This window comes from Peromyscus eremicus, chromosome 15 (genome assembly GCF_949786415.1).
Source record: "Peromyscus eremicus chromosome 15, PerEre_H2_v1, whole genome shotgun sequence".
Classification (NCBI taxonomy): Eukaryota; Metazoa; Chordata; class Mammalia; order Rodentia; family Cricetidae; genus Peromyscus; species Peromyscus eremicus.
In genome coordinates this window covers 37,855,297-37,882,992 of record NC_081431.1, presented here as the reverse complement: position 1 = coordinate 37,882,992, position 27,696 = coordinate 37,855,297, and the positions used below count along the sequence as shown (strand labels likewise).

Sequence of the window (27,696 nt, the reverse complement as noted above, 5' to 3'; positions counted from 1 at the left end):
AGGAGAGCACTCTCAAATCTGCTTAGCCAGTTACTAAGAAAACATGGCTCTCAGGTTGAGACTCACAGTAAACTTTCTAAACAACGGTCCTGGCACATTCTGAAAGTCATACAGAGAAGAGGTTTTATATTTTTAACTCCTAGAGCTGCACACTTTGCCTTTATTCTGCTTAAAATTGTTTTGTCTTACAATAAAATACAGACCATATATATATGTATGTATGTATGTACATGTGTACATACATACATACATACATACATATATATATGAAGAATCTTTTAAACAAGTATGCTCTTGAATCTGATACTGAACAAAAACAAATTTAATAAAAAATAAGTCTGGCATAATGCACATTAAACACTGCAAGGACAAGGCTCTGGTAACCCCCGGGTCTTCACCATGACGACGAACACCTGTAGCCGGAGAATCCACTTGACTTGAGAAAAATCTACAGAAACCTCAGCTTGGGATAATCTTTCTCCTATGCAGATTTGTGGCCCAACAGTGGACTCATACAGAAAATTAAACCCAGTTAGAAGCAACCATGTTTTCTGGAGCCTGCTGCCATGTGAACGAACACTCGGCCTTTGTGCCTCCTTCAGGAAATCCTTCTAGCGCTGACTTCCGAAGTGTAGTGTCTGACTAGATCCCTCCCCGTTCCAAACACAACTCCACAACTTGCACTGACATCACTCAAGCCCCAGTCTTGCTGTGGGGAAACGGAGGAAGCCAGGCCCAGAGGCTGCTTGCGCAGACCCTGCAGGTGGGCTGTTGGCCAGCTCCTCACGGACTTCTCACTGCACCTAAAACAGCTCCTGATGGAATCCATAAGAAATGCTTTTCCTTTTGAAAGTGTATCTAAAAAAAGATGGTTTCCCCTCTGAATTAGTACAAAGTTAAAAGAAACGCAAATTAGCGACAATTTATTCCAAGCACAGCACCGCCAGAAGATTCACACACACTATTTGGTGTTGCTTTTCCCTCACTCTGTTAAGGCAGTGGTTTCCACAGGTCAGTTCGGAGATAAGAAGCGTATGTAGTTCATGGCAGTTTGTTTTGCAACTCCAATGTGTTCTCTGGGAATCTCTCTTCATTCCCTGAAATGAGTGCTTTTGGTTCTGAGCTCCGGAGGGAGGCTGGGCTGGAGCCTGGGGGCTCTCCCTGGCACGGGATGGTGCGGCTGGCTGCTCTCAGCAGGTCCTTGCTCCACGCGATGGAACAATGGTACACCTCCTCTTTCTCAGGCCTCTACTCAAATGTCATCAAGTTTGTAGGAACCTAGAAGACAAGCAGCCCACACTAACTGCGACGTTCCTTTGCCTAGTCACCGAATGCGTCTGTCCCAATGGCCTAAAGTGATCTTCCCAGCCGCCCCTCCAATTCACTCTGGGATGAGGGTTCTGCAACTCAAGATTGAACATATAAATTGTATTACTATACACAAAATGTAGGTTTCTTGTTAAATAGCTGTTTTCAACAATTTATATAAGATTTAATAAACTAAATTTAGCATGTATTTTGTCTTGTTATTTAGCTAAACCCAAATCATTCTGACCTCCGCATCTTTCTCAAGACAAGGTCTCAACTTTGCAGCGCAGGCCAGCCTTGAACTTGTTGGTGTTAGGGATGCAAGCAGGAGCCCCACAGTTTAAATGTGTTTTAAAAGGAATGTGACAGATGCTGCCTGGGGATTTGGAACAGTGAGTCTAGCATGCTGGATCATTTAGAAAATGGCTGAGTTAGTAAGCTCTTTCAAGTAGGTATGTCTGGACAGGAGGAAGGGCACAGGTGGCACAGGTGTTTTCGTGTCTTACTGGGGTCTCATGGCTGTTTACTCAAATAAGATGAATTAAAGAAGTATGGCAAACCTCCGTAGAGCAGAATTCCACACGTTACCATCCCCTTTTCTATGTACATTAAAAAGCTACACTGAGAGATTTATAGCAAACATGAAGGACTTCTCTATAAAAACCCCGGGAACACTAAGAGCCAAATTTACTACTAATAAAATTTATCTCACTCTTTCTGACTGAAAAATAAACAGGTCATAGAGAACAGGTCTGTGATGAAATTTTATTTGTGCTTTAATAAAGCTTACCTGGAGATCAGGAGGAAAAGACCAGTCATTTTAAGTAAACAAAAAGTCAGGCAGCACACACCCTTAATTTGATCACTTATCAGGCAGGGTCTCTGTGTGTTCAAGGCCACACTAGGGAACAGAGCCAAGCATGGTGACACTGCCTTCAATCCCAGTACCAACCATAGAGACCTGGAGGTCTGTACAGACAGACAGTGACAAGGAAGTGAGGTAGCTGGGCTAAGAGCCAATGAGAGGGCAGAAGAGCAGGGCAATAAAGGTGTGGGCAGACAGGAAGTTGCTCACATTTGGAAGCTGAGGAGTTGGTAAGGTAAGGTTGGCTGGTGGCTTTCCTTATTTCCCTGATCTCTCTAAGGTTTTCATCCCTATATTTGGCTCCATGTTTTTTATTTAATAAGATCATTTAGAAATTCGTCTACACAGGTTACCACTTGGAGACTATACTTACTTAATTTGATTTCTTTTAAGTGTGAATTTAAAAGTTTTTATGGTGGGGTTGGGTATGAAACTCAGGCAGTCTTAGTCTTGTGTATGCTGGTCAAATATCTCACCATGGGCTACAACTCCAGCCTCCAAAATCCAACTACTCTCTACCCAAGGGCTACAGAGGGTCAGCACAGCCTCCCTGCGGCTCGGCCAGTGGTCCCCTCCCGGCCAGTGGTCCCCTCCCCTTAGAGTGCTCGGCCAGTGGTCCCCTCCCCTTAGAGTGCTCGGCCAGTGGTCCCCTCCCCTTAGAGTGCTCGGCCAGTGGTCCCCTCCCCTTAGAGTGCTCGGCCAGTGATCCTCTCCCCTTAGAGTGGTTCAGCAGCTCTCCCAGGCCACAGACTCTTTCTCTGAAACCTGTTCCCCTTTGGAGCTGGGGCTATACAGACAGCTGCTCCCCAGATGTGGGTGATAGGACCCGAATCCTACCAGAGCAGCAAGCACTCTTAACCACTAAGCAATCTGCCCAGCCTCAGCCTCACGCGCTAGCTTTCGTATGAACAATTCTATGAGGCAGTATCATAATTGAATTATAATTCAAACGCTCATGTGCTTAAGACCCCAGGTTTAGTGGTATGAAATCTTTAACAAAGTGAGTTTCACTTCTAAATCAACCAAATGTGTTTTAAGGTGTTTTGCATTTGAGGTAGGGTCTTCACAGGCTCTATTTAAAATTTGCTAACACTCTGTTAAATAAAACAAAAACAAATAGAAACAAAACCATTTTTGCATGCTGTGTGACATTAGGAAGGCTTACTAACCCAGTAAAAATGTACGTTTTTCTCTAGGCTGGTATGCGTATACTCCAAGATTAATCTTGGAACCTGAGGGGTTTTGTTTGTTTGTTTTGTAGAGACAGTGTTTCTCTGTGTAGCTCTGGCTATCCTGGAACTCACTTTGCAGATTAGGCCAGCCTTGAACTCGGCCTCTCAAGTGCTGGGATTAAAGGCATGCAGCACTACCAGCTGCCTGGAATCTGAGGTTCTTTATAAACAAAAATACCTCTGACTATATTTAAAGAAAATGCATGGCATGAAAGAGAACTCTGAAAGCCTTATTTATTATCTTCGGCAAAATAAAGTCCGTTTCTTTCATTCTGCCCCAGACACTAAGTTAGTATGAACGAAAACCTTTGTACTTTAAGTCCTTCAAGGAGTTGCTAAAGGCTGTACCAATCTTTTTTTGTTTCTTCCCCTGAAATAATTGCGATAGAAAAAAGCCCTTCAAACAACACTTACAAAGGAAAAGCAAACAGCACTTGGGTTAAAGGCCCAGCATTTGTACTTTTGACTGTGTGAAGTCATTAGTGTCTTTGAGCTTGTTTTCCTACTTATGAAAAGTTGTACCCACCACTTGGGAGGCAGGCGGATCTCTGTGAGTTCAAGGCCAGCCTGGTCTACAAAGCGAGTTCCAAGAAAGGCGCAAAGCTACACAGAGAAACTGTCTCCAAAATAAATAAATAAATAAATAAATAAATAAATAAATAAAAAAAAATAATTGTGCTAACCTGATATAACAGGGCAAAAACCAAAGCAATTTAAGCCCTCTAAAGTGATAGTGCATAACAGTATCTGCTGATAGGCACTGATGATACAAAGGCATACTGTAAAGCCTGAATTTGTGATTTCCAAATATGTGTAACTAGAAAAGCTTCAAGCAATTGCCACAACTGTGGTTGCATTTTCTGTCTGCTAATCTGTGGTTCAGGGCATCTCTGCAAGAGGGCCCAGGGAAAACAGCACAACAGAAAACTGTACTGGGTAGCCATTCCAGCTTTGATCCGGAAGTTCCAACCCCCACTGAGGCTTTGGTAACTGTCACACCTACAAGGCGGGGCTGAGAGAGGACCCTGAAGACCCACGCTGGCTCTCTTGGTTCCTGGACCCTGGACGCTGGAGGTAGACTGAGCAGAGTTCTCCAGAGAACACCACTGGACTGCGCCACACCTTTCCCAGACCCTGTTACCTATCCCTTCACTTGTAAGTTACCCCACAAAATAAACCTCCCTTTTAATTACGTGGAGTGGCCTTAATAATTTCACCAATAGAGAACCGCCCCTTTACAGAGACACCTTTCCATTAGACCATCATGGTTTCACTGCAACCACAGGAACCCACTTCAAGTTGTTATCCAAGAGAAACCAGAGCTCTGTTCAAGTACCACCTCCATTTTACCCTCCGTTTTCTCAAAGACTGGCCATGTCTCTGTATAGCTGAGAAAGAGCTATCTTTATCTACACAGTTGCTGTTCCCCAAATTGGCCCTCCACTCTCTCTTCGCAGCCTGTTCCTTCCGATCACCCAGGTCAGCATCACCGTCTCTGGGAAGGCTCAGCTGCACACACTGCCATTACCCACCAGTCTCTCTTCTCTGTACTCTGTATTGCACAGTTTTGTTTACTTATTTTCTTTCTAAAATATGGACTCCACACCTCACTGACTGCTATAAATGAAAAGGAAACACTACCAAGACAAGTATCCAGCTGTGTGTGGTAGTGCACACATAAAATCCCACAACACTAGTGCTAAGGCAGGAGGATCACACGTTTGTGGAGTTCTAGGCCAGCCTAAGCTGTTAACGTTATGAACGTCTATCTCTAGAATACGTTCGTAAGAATGTGAAAGCTACAGACAGACGGAGGAGGGGGAGGAGGAGGGGCGCCCACCTGCTGCTTGTCACTCTGGCAGGCCGCACTCAAATGTTTAAACCACAGCATTGCGTTCATCCTGCTGCCAGCTTGAAACTTGTATGAATTTCCTAAAATTACCAAAGCAAGTAGAAAACAATAAATACAAAGATAATACCACCCAACATTCCTGACAGACAGATAAGACCGAATGAAATAGAATTCATGAATTCTATTCATTTGCAGCCTTATTTCCCAATGTAGAACTCTATGCCACATGCTCATGGGATCTTACATTTAGAAAGGCACCTTCCTACTGTGGGTACAGTAAAGGTGACTGTGGTTCCCTAAGTGTTCATTCAATCACTGGGAAGCTTCTCCAGTCATCCCTCACCCCTTACTGTGTATCAGTCACTGATGTACTAACTTATGTACATTGAGTTTATTCAAAGTTATAGAGCACTGACTCCATGAGTTGGATTCCTTGGGCTTTTTCAGCTTCAAATACAATATGGAACAAAAGTGTTCCCAACAGATAAGATTCCTGAAATGCCTTCTTGTTGGTAATACAGCAGAACCAAGATCAGGGCTCAGGAGTTAGTGTCCACAGTATTTCTGATTCCATCTGTCTAGCAACTCACCTTTCTCCGAGTCAGTAAGCAGAAAGAGGTCTGGATGCTCTGGATCATCAGCCATCATCACCATCCATCCCACCACAGACACATTCTTATTCGACGTTGACTTGAACTGAGATGGAAGACAATCAGAAAAAACAGCGACAACCAGTGACTGTGATAGCCAGTTCTCAGTGAAAGTTGAGTGTCAGAGAGCTTACTTTCAGTTTGTCCTTAGGAGAGATAAGATGTCTGACCTAACGCTGACCCAGGTCAGCTCAGCATGCCCCCCCCCCCCACTCTCCAGTCATCCCCAGTGTCAAGGTTTCATTACAACCACTGTCCACTTCTGCTAAGCATGCTTGTGACTGCTCTTTCTCCTAGTCACAGTGTTACCATCTAGAGCAGTGGTTCTCAACCTTCCTAACTGTGACCCTTCAATGAAGTTCCTCACATGAGGTGATCCCAACCATCACATTATTTTGTTGCTACTTCGTAACTAACTTTGCTACTGTTGAGAACTGTAATGCAAACACCCGTGTTTTCCCATGGCCTTAGGTGACCCCCCAAAGGGTGAGCGAGTGGAGAACTGCTGATTCGGAGACATGGCTGCATCCTAACACCTGCCCTGCCTCAGCCTGACGATTCCGTACGCCAGAGAGGATATCAGACAATTCTTCCTTGTATTTCGCAAAACCAAGAAAGATTAAAAAGAAAGGGAGGTACTACCAGCATGCTGGTTACTTTCATAGTTAGCTACTCTTTTCTGTCGGGAAGGGGCGCTATAAAGGGCAGAAGATAAGGTTAATCTCAGTACCAGAAGTAAAGAATGTGAAAAATACTGGCAACTCAAAGCTAGCAGTGTGTAAAAAAAAAAAAAAAAAAGCTGCCAGAAGTCACAATACAGAGTAAAAGTCACACTGCAGAAGACTTCCACCGTGTAATTGCTACTGAGTGTGGCCTGGTTAAACGCTGAACTTTATTAAAATAAGAATAAGCAACAGCTCCACATAGGCCTTTTGCAGAAGAAAAAGCATGGAAAGGGTGAAGCTCATTAAGGAACCGACAGCATACAAATACAAAATACACAGCCATGCTTGATTCACAGGAGCAGCTGAGACCAGGAAACTTAATCTTAGTATTTACACTCCTCAAGATAAAACCCAGAGAACCTGTGCACAAAAAAATCCAAGAGAAGTATTGGAAATAGGGAGGAAATGAACCTATCAAATATTCACCAATAGAAAGATGAATAAATAATGGGAAACTCAGAAAAGAGAAGACTATTCCGCTATGAAGAGGAATAAATGATAATTACAGGCATCACCAATGACTTTCAATGGTATAAAGCAAAGGCACTCGGTCTTACAAATGCACATGCAGCCAGATGTGGTGGCGCATACCTTTAATCCCAGCAGAGGCAGGGGAGGAGGAAGACCTCTGTGAGTTCAAGGCCAGGTCTCATAGTGAGTTCCAGGACAGACAGGCTACACAGTAAGACCCTGACTTTAAAAAAAGGAAAAAGAGAACGTATATGCAGCCCCCTCAAGTACAGCTGGGAAGTTAAATTAACTTTTATCTAAGGGCAAACACGTATGGTAAAACTCTGAAGGAAAACAAGGCCGTGACTAAAATGTAAGCTGATGGCCGATTGAGAATGACTCCCTCAGAGCACTGACAGGTCTGGAATGTGCTATTTCTTATGCTGTGGGGAGCAGGAGGGAGGGCTTAAACATGTTTGTTTACTTCCACAGTTAAAAGTCACGGGAAAGGAATGAGTATAGTATGACAGTAATGTGGGAGGCACAAAAAAGAAAAGGAAACCAGGAGGCTAGAAAGATGGACAACATCACAGGATGGTACGTACACCTGTGCGTTCATAACTTACTTCAAAACTAACAGCACACTTTTCTAATATGCTCTTCCTAACCGTTGCTGCATTAGCATGCCATATAAGCTCCATAGTAAAGAGGGATGAGATATAAATACAGTGACATCCCACACGTGTGCAGATAGTCATGTCCGGGGAGTGACGCCCCTTCCGCTTCTTCCTATGCTTGGAATCAGGGCTTTTCCATGCTGTTACTGACACTTTCATGCTAACTGGGTATATTTATACTGTGACTGTGGTTTTAAATGATCAATAACTGTTCCCTTACTGACAATTATTTTGTGTATTTTAAGAGTTCTGTTATTGTAACCATTACAGGAATATTCTTCTACCGATATCTCTGTGCACTTGTTCAAAGATAACTGGAGGGATTTTTCTTAGATGACGAATTGCAGCATATTAAAGGAAATACCGACAGGGCAGCCCTGCGCGCGCACACACACACACACACACACACACCCTTTAAGTCTCTGACCACATGTAACCCTACATCACAGCCACTGCAGTATCATCCATCTTTACATTCTGTCTAATGAGTGGTCATTTAATCAAGCTGGTTAGTTAATGCAGTTTACCTTCCATCCATTTCCCTGTTCTACTTTTCTGTTTCTTTTTTTTTTTTTTTAATAAATACCACAGCTTTTTCTCCCCCAAGTACAGGTTTGGTTTTTAAAATTTAACTAATCAAACACATTTGCTCAAGTATTACCATGTAGTGATAGATTTAAACATAGCTGTAGTGTTTTTTTTTTTTTGCTACACTTCAACCAAAACTTTTTATATAATCAGTATGTTTTCATTTTTAAACATTCAAAAACAGAGACATAACAAAATCGTATCCCTTCTTTCTTTCCAAATTTATTCTTCATAGGCCAAGAAATAATAACTCCAATTTGGGTATACACATGGCATATGGTTGCCAAGTATTTTTATTCTCTTCTCTCCTCCCTCCTTTTTGAGATTAGGGCTCACACTGTGGTCCAGGTTGGCCCTGAACTCACTGTAATCTTCTTGCCTCAGTCCCTCCCCAGCAACCACAGGGACAAGATCCCAATCCTAAGTGGTCAGCTCTAAACACATGCGAACCAGGGCAACACTAACCGGACTCAGTAGGTTGTGAATCTTTGGTACAGAGTGTGTATGTCTATACAAACAAAAAGTAATGTCATGACTTGGAGAGGAGAGACACAAGAGGAGTTGAGGGCAGAAATGACTCACACACTCATGTACGAAATTCTCAAATTAAAAAAAAAAATTAAACACAACATGAACCAAATTGCTAGGTAATAAATGGCTATTGAAAGGAACAGACAGTTATCAAAGCATAAAACACAAATGGCTAATATATATTCTGAAATGTGCTATAAACATCCTTAGCCACTAGGGAAATGCAAATGAAAACCACACTGAAATCCCACCTCACTCTAGTCTAGAGCACGACAACAGTGCGGTGAGAATGTGGGAGGAGGAAGCCTTCTTCACTGTGGGTGGGAGTGCAGCCATGATGGAAATAAACCCACCAAACCCAGGCCTTACGCTGTACCACTCCCGGGCATACATCTATGTACATTCTACCACACCAGACACTTGCACTTCCATGTTTATTGCTGCTCTATCCACAATACTAAGCAAATAAAACCAACCTAGATGTCCATCAACAGACGAATGGATAGCAGAAATATGGCTATATATACAACAGAATTTTATTCAGTCACAAAGGAAAACAAAATGAAAATGTAGGAACTGGATGGATCTGAAAAATATCAAAGGAGGTAACCCACATTCTTGTGCAGATCCTAGCTTCAATGTTTATGTATGTGTAGATGTGGGTCTGGGTAGAGGAAGAGAAGGCTGTTGGGGGAGGGGGACAGACCATGTGACTTAAAGTGGACAAGAGGCTTCTGGGGGAAGAAAGGAGATAGGCTGGGGGCAGTGGGAAAAGATGGGGAAGGAAGGTCAACAAGACAAGACTATGTTTGAAATACCATAATAAAATCTAACACTTGGTCTACTAACTACAAAGTAAACATTCCATACTTTAAAAGACTGGAGACAGAGAAAAGAGCTTCAAGAGGCTTTTTAAGAAACACGGAAGGAAGGACAGAAAACTCTTCACGGTTGGGAAAACTGCTGTACTGGAGGCTGAGACAGTTTGTTGCTGTCATCGTCATCGTCGTTGTGACACTGGGTCTCTCTATGTAGTCCTGGAACTTGCCAGTGTGGCCTTGAGATCCTAATTCCTCTGCCTCTGAGGGCTAGGAGAAAAGGTGTGTGCCACCATGCCCAGATCTGGGACACAATTTTAGGTATTGTTTTCATTTTCACATTGAAATATGAGGAACTGAGGCTACAAGGCAGGGGTTTTGAGCCATCATCTGACCCAAGGCAGAGCTGAGAAAGGTCTGATGCCAAGACAGATACTTTAATGTGCCATTTTAACATCTGCAATGGAAAAACTTGAAAACACAGAAGTGATTCCAAAGCATTCCCTGGAATGGCTGCTTAAACACATTTCCAACTATAACATGCATACTGGGACTAAGTGTGAGAGCTGCTGGATGAGAAACGTGATCTTGTATCCTATGAGGGATATTTTCTTGACAACCAGGAAGAGGCTGTGAAACAAAGCTAACAATTTTGAGGTGGAATACTTACATGTTTTCTTTCTGTAGCCTTCAGAGATTTGGCAGCATAGTAAAAAAGCTGTGTTCCACACAAGGCTGCCCAATACTTTGTCCAAGATGCTACCTGGAGAAGAGACACACATGAATACTACTGAAAGGCTTGACTTGACCTTCTAGTGACAATATTCTAATCTCACTTCAGTTGTTAGAGTCAGTGACATCACTTCTAAAATCTGCATCTCACACACGGCTACGACTTTCAGTGAAGATACTTTAGTAGTCATTCAAGAAATTCTAGATCTCATCAAGAATCCTGTCACCCTTGCACAGCCTTGGTGCAGTGGGAAGGGGCTTGGACCTGCCTAGGCTCAGTGTGCTGAGCTCTGCTGACTCCCCATGGGAGACCTCGATTTGGGGGATGTGGGGTTGTGGGGTGGCTTGGGAAAGAGGGCTGGGGGATGGGAGGAGGGAGGAGGGGGGGGTCTGTGGATAGCATGTGGAGTAGAAAATTTTAGTAAAGAAAAATGAAAAAAAAAAAAAAAAGAATCCTGTCACTTTTTGGGTGCTGAAGAGATGGCTCTGCCAGTCAAATGTTTGCTGCTGTGTGCAAGCATGGGGACCTGCATTCAGATCCCCAGCACATGGAAAAACTGTCTTCAGTAGCATACACCGGGAGCAAAGATGGGCAGATTGCTGGCCACCCAGTTCAGCCAGTGAGTTCATGGTTCAATGAGAGATCCTGTCTCAAAAAATAAGGTGGAGCAACAGAAGAAGACGACATTCAATATTGGCCACACACATGCAGAATGTGCATTTGTGTGCACACTTCAAACTCATGAGTATGTACACACTCACAGACGAATCATATCACCATCCACTGTTATATTGTAGTGACATCGCCTTCTTGCCTCAATACCATATCCTCTACCCCATTCTTCCTGTCTGGTCTACATCCCACAGTCAAATACTCTATCCGGTCTCTAAACACTTTTAATCCTGTGCCCTCTCCCCGACTATCCTGATAAAATGCCAACCTCCAGTTGCATCTGATTACTTAGCACCATATTATAGCAGCAGAGTATTGTGGGAGGGTGCACAGTTATGCCAACTGGTAAGACTGTGTTTACCAATCTCATAGTATTTTTTAAATTTTTTTACTCAATCAAGTCGCTGTACTCTTTCTCTATAGACAACTATTTCATATCCACTCCTCAAAGTTCTATTACACTCTCCCATGGTGTCATTGCGTAATTCTTACACAAAATAGATTAAGTCTGGCTTAAAAATAAAAGCCCCTATTTCCAGCACATATTCTATAACTGCCTGTTTGCAAACTTGCAAAATCAGCCTTTTTTCTCGCCTCAAAGATTTTTGTCAATCCTGTCTAAAGACAAGCTCAACTCTTCTTCCTTCCTTTTTTTTTTTTTTTTTTTTTGAGGCAGGGTTTCTCTGTGTAGCCCTGCCTGTCCTGGATCTCACTCTGTAGCCCAGGCTGGGATTAAAGATGTGAACCACTACCCAACTACAAACATTAACTATTCATGCTCTGGACTTCTAGTTCCTCTTCCTTAATTTGTTTTTGCAGTAATTCCTCTCTCACTGCATCTCAATTTCCTCCCTCTTCCACCTACTTACATAATGAGCCTGAAGACTCCCCACTTAAGTCTCCTTTGTGCTGTGGGATGTTCTGTATGGCAAATGTGTTGCTAATTAGTCAATAAATAAAACACTGATTGGCCATTGGCTAGGCAGGAAGTGTAGGCGGGACAAGGAGGAGAATAAAGCTGGGAAGTGGAAGGCTGAGTCATAGAGACACTGCCAGCCTCCACGATGACAAATAGCATGTGAAGATGCCAGTAAGCCATGAGCCATGTGGCAAGGCATAGATTAATGGAAATGGATTAATTTAAGCTGTAAGAACAGTTAGCAAGAAGCCTGCCACGGCCATACAGTTTGTAACCAATATAAGTCTCTGTGTTTACTTGGTTGGATCTGAGTGGCTGTGGGACTGGCAGGTGAGAGAGATTTGTCCTGACAGTGGGCCAGGCAGGAAAACTCAAGCTACACCTTTGCCCTCCTGACATTATCCAGCTCCTTAGTTCTTTTCACAGCATAACTTCCTGCAAGGTTTCTCACTCTTGCCTCTACTTCTGTCTTTCCCATTTCCTGTTCAACTTCCTTCCCGTGGCTTCCAGGCTTAGGCACTGTCTTTAAGATCACTGCCCACCAATATTTACCAGTCCGTCCTTATCCGTCCTTATCAGTCACCCTTAGTGGTGCTGACACAGGGCTGTCCTTGCACGGGCATGGTGGCACACACCTTTAACCCAGCACTCAGCAAGTGGAGGCAGGCGGATCTCTGTGAGTTCAAGGCCAGCCTGGTCTACAGAGTGAATTCCAGGACAGCTAGGGCTACACAGAGAAACCCTGTTTTGAAAAACAAACAAATAAAATCTACCACCACCAAGGGAAGGAGTGGATGATGCACAGTAACACACCCATAACCCAGTATGCTAAGGCAGAAGGTCATGAACTCAGGGCTTTGATGCTGGACAGATCTATTTCTGGTGACACTTCCTCATGGAGCTACCCATGCAGTCCCACCGCTGGAAGACCAACTGTATGCTACCCACTCTCCTTTTTCCTCAGGGGACTATACTCTCCACGAGGCAGGCACTTGGTTTAACGTGTTCACTGCTAGACCTCTAGCACCTTGCAGGTGACAGCTATAGCAATGCCTCTCAGCACACATGGGACTCTAAGGTCACTGGAGAGCAGAGCAGAGCTAGTTTTCTGAATGTGTGTGCCTGTGGTTTAATGTAAAGTAAAAAGCCAGATGAGATTACATAGATGGAAATCATCTTTAATCTTAAGGCCTTAGACCTTCAAAAGCTGTAAGTGTAGACATGTGCCAAAGAATATTCTCTTCCTTCCTTCCTTTTCTTTCTTTCTTTCTTTCTTTCTTTTTTCTTTTCTTTTCTTTTCTTTTCTTTTCTTTTCAGGACAGAGTTTCTCTGTGTAGCTCTGGCTGTCCTAGAACTTGCTCCATAGAGCAGGTTGGCCCTGAACTCAGAGATCCGCCTACCTCTGCCTCCATAGTGTTGGGATAGTGGATATATATTTTAAATTAAACTATACTGTGATTAAGAAAAAACTTTTCTTAGTAGTCAAACTATTATGCTGTGAGGAAAAACAAACTTTTTTGCTAGATACTAAAAGTTCTGTCCTGTAAGCTTTTTGTTTTCAAAGGTAGATTTGATGTTACAAAGTTTAAATAAACTGATGGAACAAAATTATTCTATTTCTTAAGTTTTACCCTACTTTCAATTTTTCTAAACATTACGATTTACTTACTTTTTTTTTCTTTTTTTTTTTTTTTTGGAGACAAGGTTTCATTGTGTAGACCTAGTTTGCCTGGAACTCACTAAGTAAACTCTACCTCCTGCATGATGGGATTAAAGGTGTGTATCGCCATACCCAGCTTACTACTGTTAACTCTTAATGTATTTTCAGGGTTCATTAAAAAGTATTTTTGGGTAAGAATTACCTTCCAAGTTGAGTACAGGATTATTTGATTTAAGCACATTTAACGTGATTTAGCTGCAATCTACATAACAGGTTGAAGACTTCAAGGAACAAGGTAAGGGACTTTGATGGCCTGGATCAGGGCTCCTTTCCCTTCCTCCTTCACTTCCTGTGCACAAATAACTTCAAGACTACATAAGACTGCTCAAGTCAATGGAAAACTACAGTAACCACCCGAGTTAGAGTAAAACTGTAAGGAGGCCCCGACCCTCAGACCCCGAGACCCCAGCACAACCAACTCCACATGGAAGTACCATCCAGGCTGTCAAAGTGAGCACACAGACATCACCAGCTCCCAAGGCTCAAGCAAAGACCCAATCCATCAAACGCCGCAGTTCCAGGAAAGAATCGGATCGTGCTACCTTGCTTTCTGTCCTCTGTACTTCTGCTTCTGACTACCTTGTTAACTGAAACATGTCAACCCAGAACATGGTTTTTGTGCTTAAAAGCTCACTCTGAGAAAGGCCCAGGATCTCAAACACCCACCTGATAAAGCTAATAACAACCCATGTCCAAGCAGTCTTCTCTGGTGAATACCCTACAATGAAAACCTAGTGTACTTCCTGTCTCTGTGTGCTCACCTTCTTGATTAAGAGTAAAGTTCTCCTTGTCCAAGATTAAAAAAAAAACAACAAAAACCAAAGACAACCATAATGAGGACAGTGTGTATGTTAAGTGAAGTCAAGTCTACTATGGATCTTTTGCTTCTTTTTCAACTTTTTCAACTGCTTCTGGGGAGTTGGTGTATCCTCAGACCTATGTTAAAATAGAAGAAATCTTACTGTGGGTTTTTTGCCTTCTTTCAACAACGTTTTCCTCCTGAGGACACCTTGAATAGTAACAGCTCCTGGGTACAGGTGCACGGCCAAGTCTTCCGACTCCGCAGAACTGTAACAATGAGACCAAGCGGAAAGCGGTTAAGCGTGTCTGTAGCAGTCATTAAGAGGGTCAGTAAATGAATCCCATATTCTTAAGTTTAAAACCTTGATACTTTATTGAGAGCTGGTAAGACACTGAGGATTTTAAAGACTTACTGATTTCAGATTTATAAGCTGTCATAAAGTTAATGAGGAAGTTATTACAGTCAGCACATGTTTAAACACACATTCGATCACATATTTCAACAAATACAATTTAGAAAGAAAGCAGGAATTCACTTGAACCAAGATTAGTTAAAAAATGTAAGGCTTCTTTTTTCCTTCTTAACATGCCACACAGTACATCACTGTGGTAACCCATCAGAAAATCTGGCTGCTGGCAAGAGACAAGGATTCTGTTAGAAGTATTTAAGTATACATAACAGAAAATGCAATAACAAGCTCTGAGCAAAGACAAAACAAAAAACTCTGGCAAAAACAACCCCAGAAAACTCACACTTAATTTTAAAGAATATAAATAAAAGTAACCGTCACTAACATGCTTTTAGAAACTGGTTTTCTGTGGTAGGTTTTAATGACATTCCAATCTATCGATGACTGACAGATCTCTAACATTGAAGAACCCCCATACTCAGGATTCCCTTTTCACATATTTTAGTAATCATTTTAATGTCTTTCCTCAGTTGATTTTAGAGCCTAGATTTAAAACAGAATAATTTCAACGCCAATCTCTGGTGATGGGTTATGAGATGTAGGACTCTGAACACAGCAAAGAATGCAGACATTTAAAGTTTCTTCACGATTATTTAGGTGTCTTCAAAGTGACAACCTAGAACTTTCAGGAGGGGACATACCATCGAGCTGACAGGGTTTGCTTCTTAAGAGCTGTTCTGCTGTTCTGAGTTGACTGCCTGTCATGAGTGACGCCCCCCCCCCCAATGCATGTCTCAACTTTAAGTGCTTCCACAGATAATATAGTGCAGAGAGGCCCAGCTAAGTAGAGAACTAAAACAATTTATTTAATGAAACACACTCATCTAAATTCAGGCCCTATGGTTTATCGGGGAGAAAAAAAAAACCTTACTTAAAAAGGACAAATTAAATATAAACTTGCTAGCAAAAGAAACGCTTTGATTGCAACTTAAGAATAACAAATTGATTTTTGCACAGCTCAGCTGTAATTAGCAGCATTAGAAAGTGTGTGGTTAAAGGGCTAACAACTTTGCAGCATTTTAAAAATGTGACATAAAGATGCAAATTTTAATAATTAGTCCCGTGACTTAGAAAGAATAGTTCAAATTTAAACTATATTAAGTCTTGGAAAGGAAGTTTTCATGGGCAATTTGTTTAGTTTTAAAACCAATTAGCTGAGAAAGAACAGAAAAAAATGTCAGACAACACCCATAATGAGCCAGCCACCAGCACCAGAAGGGAGTTCCGTGGCCCCTGATGCAGGGGATTGTACCTGGTGGCCTTCGTGTGGCTTCCATAGCCATTTCGTGGCACTCTTGTCACCGGGCCGAGAGAATGGTATAATCTGTTCCTGTTGGATTCCATTATAAATTGTATATATTACATATATTTGTATTCATAGAATCATCAATACCTAGAATAGTATACTAGTTTGTAATCCAGCTTTCTATATTAATATTTAAAAAGGGTAAGATATGATTCTTTTTTAAAACATGCAACATAGTATTTTTCTATTGATTGTAGAAACACTGGTATAAAGAACACACTATACTACACAATTATACATGCACTCATGTTCATACATCTGTCAAAAGATTAAAGAACTATTTATGGCCAAATAATTTGGAAACTTAAAAATGCTCCAAAGCCCCTTTGCTCTTCTTGGCTTCCAGTTTAAATATGTCATATGGACTTATATAAATAATTCATTTTATCATATGTCCCTATGAAGACACCTAAAAGCAATGTGGTTTATAAACTTAAAATGAATGAGGAGTATATATAGGCTTTTTTTTCTTTTCTATCAATTGTCAAAGCCAATAAAATAATAAGAATGTTATGAACCAGTATTCATCCCAAATCACATTGTACTTGATACTGGAAATAAAACTAGAAACAATGATATTTCTTTGTTTAGGAAAGTCAAAAGTATGTGATACATGATACTTAATGTAGGAAATAAGAGGAGAAAACAGTGGTCACAATTCAGACAATGATTCAGAGACTGGGGAGATAGTTCACCGTACAGCATTTGCTACCTACTTAGGGCCCCAAGCTTGGCACAGGCACTTGGTGTGTGTGTGTGTGTGTGTGTGTGTGTGTGTGTGGCTCAGTACTATTTCAAGTCTGCATCTTTTTGGGCTGCATTTATTTAGCTGTTTTCAAAATGTTTGAAGAGCTACTGCTTCAAACCTGGCACAAGTACAGATGTTTTAGCTGCGAATATACATAAAACAAACTGTACCACACAAGAAGAACGCTATTTCTGAGGTATGAAGGTTAACCCATGACAAGCTGCCGTCATAGGTAACCTGTTGGGATGAGAAAAGATTAACGCAGCGCTACACTGGGTTATGCATTTATAGTTTAAATAACCTAAGAAATAACTACTAACCAATACTGTTAATCTAAAAATTACGCCTTAATAATAACTGATGGTATTACAACTTTTCCAGAGGGAAAGATTTTTTTAAAAACAAATTCAGAGAACAAGCCAAACGCAGCTTTTGTGTTTTCTCCATTTCAGGGAAACTCAACTAAAGGAATGAAAGTTGGGCTGGAGAGACGGCTCAGCATTAAGAGCACTGGCTGTTCCTCCGGAGGGCCTGGGTTCAATTCCTAGCACCCACATGGTGGCTCACAACCATCTATAATTCCATTTCCAGAGGATCTGACGGCCTCTTCTGACCTCTGTAAGCACCAGGCATGCAGGTGGTATAGACATACATGCTGGCAAACATATTTACACACACAAAATACATATCTTAACAAAAGAGAGAGAATGAAAGTAAAACCAGAAAAGAATACACGAAAACAAACTGTTACAAACTCCCCAACAGAGAAAACAAAAGTTGGGAACACTCAGTGTAGAAAAGATCAAAGCATACAGAGTATGTAAGTGAGATCTCAATAACATATTCAGGAGAAATCTTTAAAGAGGAAGTTTCCAATAAGCAGTTTGAAATTAGATGATTCAAATATAATTTCCAATGTTCCTGTTTAAAGGTGACTGGTCTGGAGTGTTCATTCATGTAACACTAATATTTAATCTAAACGATGATCTGAGGGCTTGGTAGAAGGCCCTGGGTTCAAGTCCTTAGCACTGCAGAACAAGCACCAACTTCCCACCTCCTCAGCTCACTTGCTGCTTACAAGTTCCATCTTGGTTTACACGTAGAAGTGGAACACTTACTTCTGCCCAGTCAAATGTCTTGAGCCGGAGGATATTAGTGCTCAAGTGATAACTTAAGAGTCTGAATGGATGCCTGGCAATACCTACTGGAAAAACTTTTCCTTAGTCTCAGGAGAGTGCTATGATGATGAATACGGCGTACTGTCTCTGCACAGATGACTGAGTTGATAGCTTCAATCAACAAGAAGACAGCATGATCCCACAGCAGGTCAGCACAAAGCACTGCACATACACTGACCTTTAATGTCAAATGCTAATCTTTACTTGTAATTTAAAATTAGCTGTCATTCTGCCCTTAGGAAAAGCAAGTTAAATAAATGTCTCACAATTAGATTACCCAGACCTATGGAGATAATCTCATTTTAAAACACAAGTTAATTATGGTTATTTAAAATTTTTATTAAAAATTCATTATTATTAAAAATCCATGTTACAATTTCAAAAATTCAAAACACATGTAAAAACACCAAATAAACATATGTAAAAATCATAACAGCCATTCTCATGTACAATTCCAGGATTAAGTATCTATTTGTCATTTCTTCTGGCCACTAAAACGATTCTTCACTTAGTGATATGTAACAAGCTCTTCAAATTCATATTCATTATATCCTCTAAGAGAGGCCAAAGTTCAAAGCAATTTAGTGACTAATTTTCTTACCTTTCAAAAGCCGGCCACGAGGTCTCTTCACTTAGTTCAGAGCCGTCACTACTCCCTAAAATCAAGAGTTGTTCGATTATTGGTCTATCAGTAATTTTCCCAGTTAAGTTTTTCTATTTTAAAAAGGAATTTTCTCGTGGCACATGCTAATAATCCTAGTATTTCAAAGGTGGAGATGGGAGGATTTTAAGTTCAAAGAGAGCCTAGGTCAAATAATATTTGACTCTGTCTCAAAAGAAAAACAAACACATATCGGTAACAAAAAAGTACAAGGGCTGGAGATGTAGTTTACTGATAGAGTGCTTGTCTACCCAAGTTAGACCCTCAATACCACAAAACCAAAACCAAACATTTTCTACCATCAAAATGCCCAGAGCAAAACCTTTTTCTTACTGAAACCCAAAGAAGTTCATGACATACTAACTTCTTGTTTTGAAACCAATATACGACAAGGATAAACAGCTTGATGAAATTTGAAGTAGAGTCTCCCAGGGCATGGCATCATCTGAACATCACTGTATTCCACAACAGAGACGCTAAGCCCGGGCACAGGCTGACTGTAACAACTTCCCACAGCTGTCCTAGCAAGGACAGACTGTCAACTGACTACACCATTTAGTTACTCCATGTCTTCAGGTCTGGCCTTTGTGTTTATTTTCTTAGTTCTCCCAAGACTATTATGTAGGCAAATAGATTATTGCACCCTTATTCAAATTAAGAATATACACTTCAGCCATTTTCCTTTCAGGATTTTTCTTTTTCAATGCTGGGATTCAGACTCAGCACCTTGAGCATTTTAGACAAGTGTCTCAGGGGAGTAGAAACAGTGCCACCCTATAAATCTACCAGTGTGAATCGGGACTGTAAGAGGACATGGGCTTATTCAAACCACATAAAGAAGGGACAGGTAGAGAATCCCTGAGTCTCAGGGGAGTCAGTCAGCTCAGCTCTGCTCTTACTGTTGAGACGACTTATTCAAATTTGCCTGTCTGTCTTCCTGTTCATCTGTCTGGTCGTATTGTCCATCTATCTGTGTCCATCTGGACTTGGCCCTGCCTTTGTCCCTGGACTCAACTCTGATTCTGTAGCCAACAGATTCCATGAGAGCAGCTGCAGAACCCCAACCACAGACCTCCTGCTGGGGTGTTACCTCACCCCACGGCCATTTCTGGGCCATTTCTGCCCGTTTCCAGCTGAGGTCTCCAGCTGAGGTCTCCAGCTGAGGTTCCTTGCTCCCTTTGTAGCCTCCTTCACCCTTTGTAGCCATTCTGTAACCCACCTGTGTGGTATGTAATATCTGATATGGAGTTCTATCAATTAAGACTAGAATAAGAGAACCTGTGTTTGCCTCGGCTAAGCTGATCAGGAAAGTGGCAATATCTGGCAAACTGCTGCCATGAAATGGCAGTACCTGTGAATGTGCTGTTGAATAAATCCTGACTCTGTGGAGATTCACTAATGTTTCATCTATGTTTCTGACAACACACACTTACACAAAAAAAAGTAAAAGCTACAGCTAAACTAGAGAATAATTTTAATACATACAAATATATATACGGAATCTTTTCTCTTAGGTAACATACTAGATTCCAAAGGTAGAACAAACTTTTAACTGAGGTCAATGCTGCACATGGACTGCTCAGAACATTAATAAAGAGGTAGTTCAGGTAACAGCCTGTCTTCTGTTGTTTAATTAACAATGTTTGTACAAGAGGAGAACACCAGAGTAAACAAGGGCTGGGTGGCACTGGAGGGCTCAGAACGAGTCTATGTTTAGGGAATTCTCAGGCTAAGGGAGCCAGTATGCTCAGACTGATGGATCTCTACTGACTTTGACATTCAGATTATAGCAACAATACAGCTTGGCTCTTGAGCAATGTGACAATCAGAGCTTTTTCTCTTTATTAAAACCACAACAACTGAGCATACTATGGATATAGTTTCTAATTATAAAAAGAAATAATGTTTAAGTAAAAATAGGGGGCTGGAGAGATGGCTCAGCAGTTAAGAGCTTGTACTGCTTTTGCAGAGGACCCAAGTCGTGTTTCCTGAAACCATGTTGGGCAGCTCACAAATGCCTTTAAGTCCAGCACCAGGGGTACCTGAGGCCTCTGCCTTTGGCCTCATGGGGGCACTTGTACTCATGTGCATATACTCACAAACAGACACACATGCATACACATAATTAAAAGTAAAAACAGGCTTGAAAGGATGGCTCAGGGGCTAAAATGAAAACTGTACTACTTTTTCAGAGGACCCAAGTTTGGTTCTCAGCACTCATGTTAACTGGATCACAACTACCTGTAACTCCAATTCCAGAAGATCTATCTTCTGGATTCTGCTGGCCATGCACTTATAAAGGCACATAATGTGGAAGGCACATGTAAATGAACATGCATAGACATGATTTATAAAAATCTTAAAACAAGCCGGGTGGTGGTAGTACACATATATACCCCTTTAATCTCAGCACTCGGGAGGCAGAGGCAGGTTGGATCTCTGAGTTCGAGGCCAACCTGGTCTACAGAGAGAGTTCCAGGTCAGCCAGAGCTGTTACACAGAGAAACAGTCTTGAAAAATCAAAGAAAAAAACCAAACAAACACTTAAAGAAGTAAAACAATCAACAGCAGCACATGGAACCTTCTCCAAACTCTATTATACAGGATACAAATCAAGTCTCAACACATTAAAACAACTGAAATAATTCCTTGTATTGTGTCAGACCACAACGGAGTAACACTAGAAATCAACAATAAGAAAAACTACAGAAAGCACAAAAATCCTCGGAAACTGAACAACACACTTTTGAATGAGCAGTTCGAGTGAAAAAGAAATGCCCACAGACAGACAATAATGACAACACAGTCTAGCAGAACCGCTGGGATCCAGCCGAGGCAGTCCCAAGAGGAACGTCTACAGCGGCCAAGTGCTCACACTAAAACATCCGAGAGGGAACAAACCTCTCGGAGCTCACAAAGACAGGCAGCCAGCCCCCCACCCCCCCAGTAGATGGCAACAGTTAAAGAAGAAATGAATAAAGTAGATTAAAGGAGCAATCAACAAATCAACCAAAAAGGGCTTAGAAAAGTTAGAAAGATCGACAAACCCTTAGACAACTTGACAAGAGGTTAAAGACACAAATTAACAAAATTAGAGTTCAAAAGGGTCATTACAACAGAACCGTAACAGAACATTTTAGAGATTACTATGAAGACTTATACTCTATAAAAAGCTGAAAAACCCAGAATCTCTAATTGCCTATCATCTACCAGAACTAACTCAGAAGACATAAACAAGTTAAACAGATCCATCACAGGCAATGAGACTGAAGCTATAATCAAAAGCCACCCTTCAAATTAAACCTTCTTCAAGATCCCTCTTATCCATCAGAATGGCTGCCACCAAGAAATCTGACAGCGAAATGTTGGAGAGGATGTGGAGAACCCTATTCATTGTTGGTGGGGGTACAAATTACAGCCATTATGGAAGTCAGTTTGGATATGACCCAGCTACTTCACTGCTGGGCATATACCCAGAGAACACCACACCCTACCACAGCGGTATCTGCACCCCATGTTTACTGTTGCTTTATTCTATAGCAAGTAAATGGAACCAACTTAGCCTTCCATCAACAGATGAATAGAGAATGAAAATCGGGCACATACATACGAAGGAATACCGTTCTAAAGAAAAATGAAACCACCAAGTTTTCGGGTGAATGGATAGACCTAGAATGTGTAATACTGAGGCCATACAATCTCACAAAGAAAAACCCTGCCATGTTCTCTCTCTCTCTTATGTGGATCCTAGGCTGTAATATATGAAATATGTAAACAATGTGCAGTGGGTACAGGATAACATGTAGAAAGAAAACAAGACAGGGCAAATATTTGGTGATAAGAACTGAGTGGAGGTGACAGATAATCCAAAGGTAAGAGGTTTTCTTTTTTGCTGTTTTTTGTTTTTTTTTTTTCTGTCCTCCTCCTCCTCTTTTTTGATGGCGGATAAGTACATAAAAATATTGATAGTGGTCAGGTGGTGGTGGTGCACACCTTTAATCCCAGCACTCAGGAGGCAGAGGGAGGTGGGTCTCTATGAGTTCGAAGCCAGCCTGATCTACAGAGAGAGAGAGCTCCAGGACAGCCAGAGCCTCACAGAAAAATCCTGTCTTGAAAAACCAAAAAGGAAAAAAATATTTTATATATAATTAATATATAAAATATATATTATATAAATAGTGAAAATATAAAATCCAGTACTGGGGAAGAGGCAGAGGATCTGAGGGTCGGCTGGTAGTGTGTTCAGGTTCAATGAAAGATTCTATCTCAAATATAAGGTAAAGAGTGCTAGAGGAAGACATCCCATGATAACCTCTGGCCTCCACACATGTGGTATGTACACACATACACACAAAACAATTTCCCTCTTCAAGACAACTGGCTTCTGTGACAGCACATCTGGTTTCTCCCCTTCATGGTTTCCTTTGTTAATCCATCTTCTATTAAAAGTAATTTCTATAAATATCGATATGTGAGACTGTCTTACATATGTATACTATACCTGGGTGACCTAAACAAGTCTTATAGTTGGAACTACTACAAATACAGTAATAATTTTCACACAGCTGCACACCTGACACTACCCAAAGTGAGTTCCAGATCCATACATCCAATGACTTGACATCTCTATTAAGGACCAAACAAGTTCAAAACAGAAGTCTTGACTTGCCAAAGTCAGCCACCCTTCAATAACTATGTCACCAGTCAGACACAGTTCTCTCCTGGTCCTGCGTATGGTAAGAACCCCATCAGCTGATGAGCTGCTTCATTCAAATGACTTTGGACTCACACGTGACCCCTTCCTTTCCTCCTTTTCCTCCTTCCTCAGCCGAACTGCATGCAGTTCATCAAGTCAAGCAGCCTACCGTTTTATCTCCAAGTCGTGAAATGCCTTCTCATTGGGAGTCAAAACGATTAGTGCTTTAAAAATAATTTACAACTATTACCCTCATCCTATAAATTGTGCCTTTGTTTTAAACCAAATTTTTTGTATTGATGCTAGGGAAGAGGGTTATGCCCCCGGGGCTTGTTGAACGACCCTTTCACAGGGGCCACATATGAGATAGCCTGCATATCAGAAATTTACATTATGATTCATAACAGTAGCAAAATTATAGTTATGAAGTAACAACAAAATAACTTTATGGTTGGGCGTCCCTACACATGAGGAACTGTATTAAAGGTCACAGCATTAGGAAGGCTGAGAACCACTGCCCTAAGGTTAATGAATGTTTTTGCAGCTAAGGTGTTTTGTTTTTTTCCCAACAGCTGGACGGCCCAGTGAGTCTCTCTCACCTATGGATATCCCACTGGAGAGCGTGGAGCTCTCAGCTTGGCCTCGGGATGGTGCATGGGGCTCCATGACGCTATCATCCAGCAGGTGCCGTGGCCCTGCATTTGGGAATGTCGCACTCTTAAATTCTGCCGTGTTCATCTTATGAATGAAACTGGAAACAGAGAGAAACACTCTTTACAACTTCCCAGGTTTCTAGTTCAGGACATAAAAGTTAATCAAAACTGTGTTCAGAGTTTGTTTTGGAACAGAACATGTCCACGGAGAATGCATTCCTCCTTCAGGAGTCTACACTGCAAAACTCATGGAACGAAATAAGAATCGGGCTTTTTTTCTTTATATTTAGGAATAAAGAGAATAGTTTTTTATAACTTAATTTATTATTTGTATTTGTTATGACAAATAATAGCTCTTGAAAACAAGGTTACAATTTTAAAAGGAAAATTTCAGCATATGCCCTGTGGATTTATTTACGATGGCTCTCTGCACTCCTGATTTATCTCCCTCAAATACAGGCATTGCTGGGAACACTCATTTCCACATCCAGGTAAGAGAAAAATAAATCCTTTTAGGCAAACAAGATATATTTTACTGAACCCGAAGACTGATGATATTAACAAAACCCATCACATAGGCACCTAATTTCTACTTATTAAGTAAATAGAATATAGAAACATGTTCTGCTAACAAAGTAAACAGAAAGTAAACTCATCCTCCAACAACTTAAAAACTGGAAAGACAAAATGAGAGCTGCTGACTTGTAACCCAAGCTATGGCACTTCCTGTGTCCATGCGGGATCAGGTTCCGAGGGGACGGGGGCGTCTGGGGCAGTAAAGCCCCCTCGGCCGCGCTGCTCTTCCTCCCGCTCTGGGGCGAGGCGCCTACTTCAGGACCTAAGACGAGAGGACAGAGGACACTGTCAGGAGGTTCCAAAGGAGCCACAAAAACCAGAAACAAAACCAAACTCTCTGATACAAAAGTGTGTATTGTTAGTTCTAGTTAACTGACTTGAAGAAATATGTACCTTCCAAACTCTAAAACAATCTCCAACCATACAGAAATCTATTAATTTTTATCTCTCTTATATATGCTAAACAAAGGCAATATAAATATTTCCCTAATTTATACAGGAAAAAAAGAGATGGGCTTGGGCTCTTAACTCACAGACAAAATCTAGACTGAGTACCTAGGACTTCTGACTCAGTGGTTTCAATTTGATGCCCTGCTTTTTTATACACAGCTTTGAATTTCTCTTAAAGAAATGTGTAGGCTAGGTCAAATGCTCAAGTTAGAAATTATTATCTCACTGCCTGACACTTAAAGTGATTTATAGGAATAAAAAACAGCTCAGTGTATAGCTTTCAAAATATCTCTTAAAAAAAAAATGCTGCTGGCCTTATCCCCTGAATCTCAGACAGGGGCAGGGGATTTCTGTGAACTCCAGGCCAGCCAGGGCTACACAGTGAATAAGAGCGTGTCAAACAAACAAACAAACAACAAACTCTGCATGGTGGTGTGCACCTATTATCCCACACTGGGGAGGCTGAGGCAGGAGGATGGGGAGTTAGAGGCCAGCACAAAGTAGGAACAAAAAGCACATTTAAGAGACAGACAGGATTATCTTCTGCTTGGAACGACTTCCTCTGGCACCTTCACGAAGCTTATTTCCTCCACCTGACCAACCAGGACTTCAAAGATTTTTTAGGTAAGTACAAGGAAGCTTAGTTTGAAGGTTTACATTGGCAATTTTTTAAAAGGTACTTATCAATTAGTTTAGTGATTAATTTCTTAAATGTCTGGGTTTTTGATGTGATTTATGGACATTATAAACCAGTTGTAAATCCATTAATAAAGAAGCAAGTATGATGTTTGTGTTTTTAGTGTGTGTTCCAGTACTGACGTAAATATCAAGAAAGCCTAACTCACTAAACTTGAATTCTGTAATTATTCATATTAGAATTTTTGCTTTGACCATAGAAATGTCTTCACTGCCTAATAATCTGGATTCTTAATAATTAAAAAAGAATATTTACAAACCTACTGTTTATATCATATGTATTTTCCTTGATTGGGAAACATTTATTTATACATTATCGACAATCAACAAACAACTTTTTAATTAGAAATCAAAATAAAACCGAAAATCCAGACAGCACTGATATACTTTACTACTCAAAATAATTTTTTGTAGGCAGTATAAGATATGCTAAGTATTCACTTACTTGGAGGTATAATTCTTATGAGGTCAGGTTATCTGCTCTGTTTGATAATTAACCTCACCTTGGAAAAAACCCTCACCAGGCAACCATGCACCAACCAACAGCTATGGACTAACCTACTAGGTCTTCTCTGGAAGCAGCAGAACGTGGTGTACTTGTCCCAGGTTCTATCTTTAACGAGAGCCTACATTTTAAAAAAGCAAAACATAATCAACAATGAGCATTGGTAAAATATCAAAGTCACGTTTCTTTACAAAAAACCCAACAGGGAGCCGGACAGACAGCTTAGTGGTTGGGAGCATCAGATGCTCTTTCAGAGGACCTGGGTTCAATTCTTCGCACCACAGGGTAGCTCAGAACCATTCATAGTTCCGGTTTCAGGTGATACGATGCCCTCTTCTGGCCCACGCAGGCCCCAGGCAGGCATGTATGCACAGACATACATGCAGACAAAACACCAGACATATAAATACAAATAAATAAATCTTAAAAAAAACCCAACAATATTTTAACAGATGGTGTGCTATAATATATATTTTCCTTTCAATGTAATTTTTAATTAAGGTGTTAAATCTCTCTCATAAGCCAGTCTTATAGTTACTTCTACGAAATACTGAAGAGGAAAAAAACATCAAAATGCTGTATTTAAACACACAAACCTCTTTAGTTACCACACAAAGGTGCCAAACAATTCACCCCAGCTAAAGACATTTACTAAATGACTAAAAGATGATTTTAATTATGTTGGACATGTTAGCCAGCCTGGGCTACACAATGAAGTCCAGGCCAGCCTGGGCTACAGTTTGAGATCCTGCCTCACACAAACCAACCAAGAACAAAAAATGATTTAGAGTTGTATTGACACACATTTAACTAAATGACAATCAAATTCAGGAATGTACTCAGGTATTATTTAATACATAATTTATTCCTAGAATCTTTGTAAGATGCCGGGCGGTGGTGGCACACGCCTTTAATCCCAGCACTCGGGAGGCAGGGGCAGGCGGATCTCTGGGAGTTTGAGGCCAGCCTGGTCTACAGAGTGAGATCCAGGAAAGGCGCAAAGCTACACAGAGAAACCCTGTCTCAAAAAACCAAAAAAAAAAAAAAAAACCAAAAACCTCTGTAAGATGAACTATTGGTTTGACTTTAATACTGAAAATTTTCAAAATATTTTTTTACAGAACTATTCAACAAATCAAATAACATAGCTTATGAAAAGAAAGGCCTATATAACACAAAGATTGTTCCCCAAATGGCTTTTCAATCCTCACCTAAC

At 41.0% G+C, this 27,696-nt stretch overlaps 1 protein-coding gene across 7 annotated transcripts in view; it reads right to left on the bottom strand.

The window, feature by feature from the left end:
* Positions 1-896: 896 nt before the first annotated feature.
* Ralgps2 (Ral GEF with PH domain and SH3 binding motif 2) overlaps positions 897-27,696 on the bottom strand; it is a 146,123-nt gene continuing 119,323 nt past the window's right edge. For 6 of the 7 annotated variants that reach the window (XM_059280359.1, XM_059280362.1, XM_059280360.1 and 3 more), the window contains exons 11-20: positions 26,534-26,601; positions 24,956-25,091; positions 24,200-24,351; positions 18,845-18,899; positions 16,264-16,341; positions 14,703-14,808; positions 10,367-10,459; positions 5,848-5,953; positions 5,246-5,337; positions 897-1,278 (exon numbers count right to left, since the gene is read on the bottom strand). In XM_059280359.1, coding sequence (XP_059136342.1) covers positions 1,249-1,278; positions 5,246-5,337; positions 5,848-5,953; positions 10,367-10,459; positions 14,703-14,808; positions 16,264-16,341; positions 18,845-18,899; positions 24,200-24,351; positions 24,956-25,091; positions 26,534-26,601 — 916 coding nt within the window. In that variant the 3' untranslated portion in view covers positions 897-1,248. The remainder of the gene's footprint in view (positions 1,279-5,245; positions 5,338-5,847; positions 5,954-10,366; positions 10,460-14,702; positions 14,809-16,263; positions 16,342-18,844; positions 18,900-24,199; positions 24,352-24,955; positions 25,092-26,533; positions 26,602-27,696) is intronic. The other variant, XM_059280366.1, reaches the window with a different exon arrangement.